Source organism: Scomber japonicus, chromosome 12, assembly GCF_027409825.1.
Source record: "Scomber japonicus isolate fScoJap1 chromosome 12, fScoJap1.pri, whole genome shotgun sequence".
Taxonomy (NCBI): domain Eukaryota; kingdom Metazoa; phylum Chordata; class Actinopteri; order Scombriformes; family Scombridae; genus Scomber; species Scomber japonicus.
Window position 1 is genome coordinate 10,311,603 of NC_070589.1, and position 8,115 is coordinate 10,319,717.

The 8,115-nt window shown below is 42.9% G+C and overlaps 1 protein-coding gene across 1 annotated transcript; it reads left to right on the top strand.

Moving 5' to 3' along the window:
* The first annotated feature begins 277 nt into the window (after positions 1-277).
* Positions 278-6,299, top strand: LOC128369399 (zinc finger protein 420-like). Its single transcript, XM_053330437.1, has 7 exons — positions 278-427; positions 1,932-2,134; positions 2,716-2,808; positions 2,899-2,994; positions 3,424-3,534; positions 3,633-3,762; positions 3,866-6,299. The coding sequence occupies exons 1-7, from the start codon at positions 415-417 to the stop codon at positions 5,743-5,745; spliced, it is 2,526 nt and encodes an 841-aa protein (XP_053186412.1). The 5' UTR covers positions 278-414; the 3' UTR covers positions 5,746-6,299.
* The last annotated feature ends 1,816 nt before the right edge of the window (positions 6,300-8,115 follow it).

Genomic DNA, 8,115 nt, shown 5'->3' on the forward strand with positions numbered 1-8,115 from the left:
TATATTGTCAAACTTTAAAGTATTCTGTCAGGGTTGTCACTTCTTAAACCTGCTGATATTTTTTCCATTTTTTTCTTTTGAGAAATAGAGAGATAAAACACTGCGAAACATACGAAAATACAGTTTATCGTCCATAAATGGTACTTGGAAGATTATATGTTTGGGGTGGTCCGGAGGGGCGGTGCATCTGATTTCCAGTAGAATCGCATTTTCCGTGCTGCCCCGTAAAGCAAAACAAACGTCGCCGTTACAAAGTGACACTGACTGGCCAACGCTCCCCACAGTGAACAACGTGTTTCAGGAAGAAGTTGGCGCCTGAAGCCCCGTATACTGTTAGCTAACACGCTAACCGAAACGATGAAAGATTTTCCGCTGTAAGAATCCTGCCTTCCATTGCTATTAAAGTATTCTTAAATGAACGACATGGGTAAGTATTAGCATGTGTAGCTCATCAATATTGTGTATTTTTCGCCTGTTATCCAGCTAGCCGACTAGCTAAAGCGAAGGATTAGCCGAGGCTCAACAGGCCTCGACTAATCCCTGGAACGAGAATTGTTTTCCCCTATAATAGCCGGTTTGTCTGTGCGACACTGGGGGCCTAGTGGCGAGCAGTAACATTAGCTTTACTTAGGACGTAAACGTTAACAAAAGGTCGTTTTAAAGACGTTTTTCGAAGACGTGGAAGCATGTTTTTTACTAATCGATCCAACGCAACACTGTTGAGTCTTTTTGGCTGACAGTTTGTAAGAACCAGGTTAATTTAAAATAACATGACTAAACGTTACGTAAACAATTAGGGGTTTGTGGATGTAGACTCTTAATATCCCATTTATAGATCAGTTGTTTAATGCAATTTTAAAAATGGGATTTAGCATTTGAGGACCAACGAGATAGAAACATGAAAGAGAGGTTGGAGCAAGCTGCAGTGTGCACACAACAAGCCTGATGATAACTGCACCTACAGTGAAGTGTTTCACACACAGACTGTACATTATTTCAGATTATAGCCAGTAATGGGTATGGAGAGACAGTACAGGTAAATGAACTGTAGTGATGGAGAAAAAGGGCTTTCCTGAAGCACTGGAACGGTGCAGCCAGTTGATTCATTATACGAAGCCTCAATTAACAGAGCTCACCACTGACACCTATTGGTAAAAACAATGAGGAGCAGCCAAAAGATCATGTGCTGCTGCTATTATTGTCATGTTACTGTATCCAATAAGGGTTCTTAATCTTTTTATACTTTACCTACCTCATTACTTCGTATTACTGCTGGATTTGCTGATGTTGGCTTCATGTCTCTCACTTTGATAGAGAGATGAATAGAAATGTATCATTTGAGTGACTATGCTATAGGTTTGGGGGAAAACAAGAGAATGAAATAAAGATGAGTTAATTTGGGAAAGTGCTTATGCGACTGGGGATTGAGAGTGCTTGTGTAACAAAGCAGAAAGCTGAAGTTTTGTTGATTTTTTTTTTTTTTTTTAAGTCAGCAAGAATACAATTCATAAACCTCCACCACCTCCAACTGATCAATATTTAAATTCAGCAAATTCTCGTTTCTCAGCCAAGCTACACTTCATGGGATGTACACCCATGATAGGTTCAGGTTATGCTGTCCTTCAAATCAGCATCAACAAATTAAATCTCAAACTGAAAAATCATGTGTTCTGCTGTAACCAAGGATTTGTTTGTCATTATTTATGTGGTTCTCTAAAATGATACAAGCCTTGGTACGCAGCTTTAGCAGAAACTGCTGGACGCACTAGATACACACTTCAGATTCGACAGTGTCAAGCTTAACATCACCATTGAGCAGACAGTGCTGACTTCAGAGGATGGATTGACTTTAAAGTGAGATACCCTTTTAATAAGGGATGTTCTCAGCTTACTTTTAAGTTTGTTTGACCCAATCTTATTTCTCTCTCTAGAGTTCAGTGTCCCCCTGTCCTCACTGGCACTCCTGGTCCCACCGCTAAGGCTGATGTCAGCAGTGATGTGGGAAGTGGTTCGCCAGAGGAACATAAAGCACTATGGCAAGCTGGAGGAGTTTGTGTCCATGGTAACAGATGCGGTTCCTGAGCTGATGAGTAAAAGAGAGGGGAGACTGCTCTCGCTGGGCCTGAGAGCAAGGGTAAGTGATCGGAAATGTAAGAATTGGAAATACTTTATTAATCCTGAGGGAAATGTAACTGTCACAACAGCACCATCCAGCACACGTCACACACAACAATAGATTATAATAAGATAAAATAGAACAGGTTGGTATTATACATTGTGCAGTGAGTTAGTGTAGAGACAGACAACCACTCACCAGTTAATCAAACCTGCATCTTTTTGGCCTGTGGGAGGAAGCAAGAGTACTTGGAAAGAACCCATGCAGACACAGGGAGAACATGCACACAGGAAGCCCCAAACAGCTTGTCGCTTTGAACCCAATACCTTCATACTGTGAGGCGATAGTGCTAACTACTGCACCACATTGTGCAGAACGATAATAAATATATATTTATTCTTAACTGGTTAGGAGTTTTTTGTGAGAAGGGGGAAAACAGGGCAGAAAGCGTCAGCCTAATCCCATGTTGTGCCAGACAGGGGAGAGTTAAAGTAGGCTATGTGCATGTAAAAAGCTATTTAAATAAGAAACCCAAAGACTCTCTGTTAAGAATGACATGCAAATATTGTTATTACAAATCTGAATTACGTTTCCTCTAGACCACTCTCGAACTGTTGCGCTCTGAGCACCCTGAAGATCTCAAGGCTGTTGAGAGCCACCTTAACAGAATCCGCTCATCCTGCATAGAAGAAGTGAGTAATGCTGTCAGTATGTTTGGATCAGTTATTTATATTTTGTCATATCAAACTGATCTTAATGTAGAATCTTGTTTTGCAATCTAGACGAATGATCCTGTAATTGAAGCACCAGAAGCAAATTTTATGAAGCTGGTACAAGGCCTCATCGAAGACACTGATGGCAGAGAACATTTCCTCAAGGTAAAATGAATATAAAACTGCATACAGATAAAGCAGTAAATAATATTAACTGTAAAGAGTTCTGCTGTGCTGTAATCTGACACAGATTAGAAGATTACCTGACAAATTTCCAAACTGTATAGAGATGCTAGTTTAGTCTGACCAACAATCCGAAACACAAAGAGATATAATTTCTCAGTTCTATAAAGAAGAGAAAAAAGAAGCATAGCATTTGAGTACCTTGAACTAGAGAAGATATTTGCATTTTTTTGATAAATTACTTAAAAGTTCAGTTGACTACTCGACAAAGCACTAGTTTAAACAAAACATTAATCTCTTGCATTATCAGCATTTTATACATCAACATGTGGAAGTTGTAAACTCGTGTAAATTTGGTGGGATCATGAAGGGGACTGTCATGATCTAAATATTTACATCTATTTACGACAGAATGTCTTTCCTGTGGAGTATGGTCCTGACTTTGACACAGCACTAGAGACTCTGGTTTGTGAATTCTTCACCAGGCTGGAAGAGCTGCTGCCAATACCAGATTTCAAACAGGTACAGACAGGATGAGATGAAAGATGAGAGAATAAAGTTAATGAATAAAAGCTCTTAAAAATGTCTTTCTCTTTTTTTATGTTTGGATTTATGTATAGACTGCATCCTGGATCAGTGCTGCTCCCTCTGTCCTAGAGGAGTACATGCAGTGTGTCTCAAACGGAGATGACCTCAAATTTCTTCTCCAGAGTAAACAATGCCATGGAAAATTGGCAAAGAATAGTGTTGGTATGTGGATAAGGTGCTCTAAACAAATCATACAAGTGTATCAGTTGATGTGAGAGGCTATTTGTGTTGTATTGATCATTTTCTCCTCATATTTTCCACACAGCTCCGTTTCAGTCAGATGATCTTCTCATTCCCTCGCTGTCTCTCCCTCCATCACTGGAAGTGGCCATCGCTTCCCATCCAAGTGCGTGTGATGATGAAAACAACGATGTTCCTCAGATCGTCATGTTTGATGAAGAACTGTCTACAAACCCTTCCACCTCGACCGACTTTCCCGAATCGCCAAAAAGGACTGATATCTCCTCTTCTCCTCGTCGCAGACAGCAGTCGGGGTTGCACAAATGCTCTGAATGTGACAAATGCTTTAAGCATCACTCAGTTCTCATCGAACACCAGAGAGTCCACAGTGGGCTGCAGCCTTACAACTGCTCTGAGTGTGGGAGGGCTTTCAGAACAGCCACGCTACTGGCTGGTCACAGGCTCCGGAAATGTAAAAATGCTGCGTATCTGTGTATTAAATGCGGGAACAGTTTTCCAACCTCGCTGGACAAATTCAGACATCACTGTCCGAAAAGGGGCCGGAACTACGATTGTGGGCACTGTGGAAAGAGTTTCCAAAAGTCCAGCAGCCTAAAGGAACACCTGCTCACTCACGTTCAAAGCCGCCTTTTCAAGTGCAGCCATTGTGGCGTAGGTTTTTCAGGAATTGGTGACCTGAAGTATCATCAGCAGGTGGATCATGATAAGCCCTATCAGTGTAAGCAATGTGGAAAGAGCTTCATTTCCTCTAAGTGTCTGACCAAACACCAGCAGCGGCATGAAGAGGTCGGCGACATGGTGACCACCACCAAATTAATGAGCGGGGGTAAACATAGGAAAAGTGGCTCTGCTCATCGGACTTCCTCGACATCTATGTCTTCGAGGAAAATGGCTGTCAAAGCGGTCTATGCACGAGGACGAGTCACTCACAACTGTCCACTGTGTGGGAGGAGCTTCAAGTATCGTTTTGAATTTCTGGAACACCAGAGGTTCCACACCGCCGTCAAGCCTTACAAATGCTCGCAGTGCGGCAAAGCCTTCCGCACAGAAGCCCACCTGTCCGGGCACAGGAAAAGGAAGTGCAAAAATGCTGCCCACATTTGCACCAAGTGTGGGTGTCAGTTCAGGTCTCTACACGAACGCGTCAGACACCAGTGCGTGCAGCTGCTGACAAAATACGAGTGCTCTCACTGCGGAAAGACCTTCAAGATGGCACACTTGCTGAGGAACCATCAGATGACTGAACACCAGCTTCCGTACAGCCCCAACCATCGCTTCAGGTGCAGGTACTGTGACGAGACATTCCCTGGGATCAGCGAGCTCAAGTACCATCAGAGGGTTGACCATGAGAAACCCTACCAGTGCCAGGAATGTGGCAAGTGTTTCCTGTCTGAGAAATGCCTCTCCAACCATGAGCTGCGCCACAACGATGACAGACCAGAGAGCTGCCTAGTCTGCGGTCGCGGCTTCAGAAACCGCTATGACTTGAAGCAGCACATGCGCACTCACACAGGTGAACGACCGTACCAGTGCACTCACTGCTCACAGTGTTTCTCCACAGCGGGAGGACTGAGGAGTCACACAAGGGTTCACACTGGCGAGAAGCCACACGTCTGCCCGGATTGCGGGAAGGCTTTCTCCCAGATGGGCGCAATGCGCACCCACAGGCTCACCCACACAGGAGAGAGGCCGTTCAAATGCACAGTGTGTGGCAAAGGTTTCACAATGGCGCATAAAGTGACTGTGCACATGCGCGTGCACACTGGAGAGCGGCCATACGTCTGCTCTCAGTGTGGGAAAGCGTTCTCAGATGGCAGCGTGCTGAAGCAGCACATGCTGAACCACTCAGGGGTGAGACCGTACCACTGCCAGATCTGTCCCAAGACCTACACCTGTCTGAACCACCTCAGGAGGCACCTGAAAAGTCACTCTAACATGAACTGAGACAGACACAAAGGCAAATACATACTAAAACACTGCATTCAACGGAGTGGCTACTAGAATGGAAAAGGACCAATTAAACCAAGCAATACATGAAGGAACATGAACAATGTATGCTTGCTGTTGAAGTGGAGGTGAAAAGTTACACTTCGTCTTCACTGTAAAGTTAATGTTGTCACGACAGCTGTTTAACATCCACACAAGAAAAGTTCCCTTTTTTCTCTCAGACCCCAACAGGCTCAACAGCTTTTTCTTACATCAGTTTGTCGTGCATGATTATGTTGGGATGTTACAGCAGATGTTATTTGGACAAGATATTGTATGTTCAGAAGCTGTAATATGACTGAAGATATATATTTTTTGAAAGGCCACAAAACACATAGAAGTGCAAATTTAAGCCTTGTAAATATACTGAAAGACAAATATTGTGAAGAGTGCAAATTAAAAAATCTGTCACCATTTATTTCAACATGACGTAACTATTTCTTCTTGGCCTTTTTATATCCCTGCTGTGGTTTGCAAGGTTTATGAAGTGCAAATTAAAAGACCTTGGTTACACCTCGTACATATTGTCTGATTTTATTTGAGGTGGGGAAAAATGCTGCTTCTCAGAAAAAAAAATGTTGCTGTGAGGGTATCAGAATAAAAGAAGGCTCCACTAGGTGGCAGTAGCTGACCAGTAACCATTTTCACTCTTGACTTGTACTGCAAGGAGCTGCTGTCCATTTGTTTCTAAATTAATAGGATCTCTCAGTTTATCCATCCAGTCATCCAGTCTGCTTTGTTATACAAGTTTTAAAGGAAACAATTGTATATTCTATTCTTTCCTGCAGACTGGATCAAGAATTCTCAAAAGATGTTTAAGGACAGTGGAGATTGATGAGGCACTGATGTAGAGGAAGTCCATTTGACCCTTTTCCTGTCATTAACTTTAGTTGGTGTGGTTCAGAATCTTGATTATCCTGCAATTTCCTGATGTTTTGAGTGGCGCCTTGCAGTATCTAAAGTGGTGAAAACCATGACAAACAGCATTCTTCACTCCTTTTATCTTCATATTTTTTAGTTTTTAATCATGTCCCCCTGTAGCTGATCATGATTTCTTCTCTGCCTTTTGCACTACATGTTAACCCACCACATGAACCTCAGGCAAAAAGAGTCTCACAGCAATTAATCTCTTCCATGTGTGCTGCTCAGACTTTCATGTTTTTCGCTGGAAAAGAAAAGTTCTGTGGTGTGTTTTTTCTCCCCCCCCCCCCCCCCCCCCCCCCTCCCTTGTTTCATGTTTGTGTTTCCATGCTTACTTATGCATAGCAACTTTTGAATCATATTTTCTAACATTAAATCCTCACCATTCATAGAGAGGGAGATCGGCTGCAAACATGAATGTGGCAGCATGTTAAATGTTGCAAGATGTTAAATAAACTAATATTCTAGTATTTTAAAACCAGAGACACTGACTGGATTTAGTTTTTTCTTTGTCTTAATCTAACTCAGATGTGCTACTAATCTCCACTAAACGTCTGGATCCTGTGGAAACTCATGCTGCTTTCCTGTCTGCCAATAGGCCCATGCCCAAAAGACACTATGCAGAACCTCCTCTTTAGACAGAGTGGTTTTGAATGTCTGTGCATTTCACCTGGACCTCTTCAAGATGTACCCTGTCCTTGTGTCCTCATGGTGAAATAATTGCATCTTAACAAGCTCAGGCCCACCTGCCTGCTTCAGGACTGTAAAGAGGTTAACAGTCTATCTTTGAACAGCATCGCCTCGGTAACTGAAAACACTCCCAACAGTTCAGCTAATGAATTCCTCAAGAGTTTTTTAAGGAGTAATTTAGTTCTTATGAAAGCTGGTATTGGGGCATTTCGAAATGCATGAATTAAAATTTATACACACCCCAACGACTGCCAACAACACAGCAGATTTATTATGTGAGCTTGCTAATAAACATAGATCATTACCAGATGTCCCCCCCATCTCCTCTCCCCATCCCTCCTCTGCCTGCCTCCCCACACTCTGAGCAACTTTTTCTCCCAGAAACAATGATCTCAGTGGAAAATCTGAGTCCAGGCCAGTCCTCTGCAGTCCCACAGTCCGAGCACACACACACACACACACACATACATAAGTCCACTGCAACCGTGCACCTACCCCTTGCCAAACACACACTGTACTACGCCCACACCTCTCTATTGCCTTCTTCCATGGAAATACCCCCAACCACCCCTCCAAAAAATGAAATAAAAAACCCACCCTTTCCAAAGTCTTCTCCAAGATCTGTCAAAAAAGAAGCACTAGATGGCACTGTGTCTCCTCCTGTTTCAGAGGAAAATGGGAGTGAAGAACACCCATCATCATCATCATCCTCCCTCC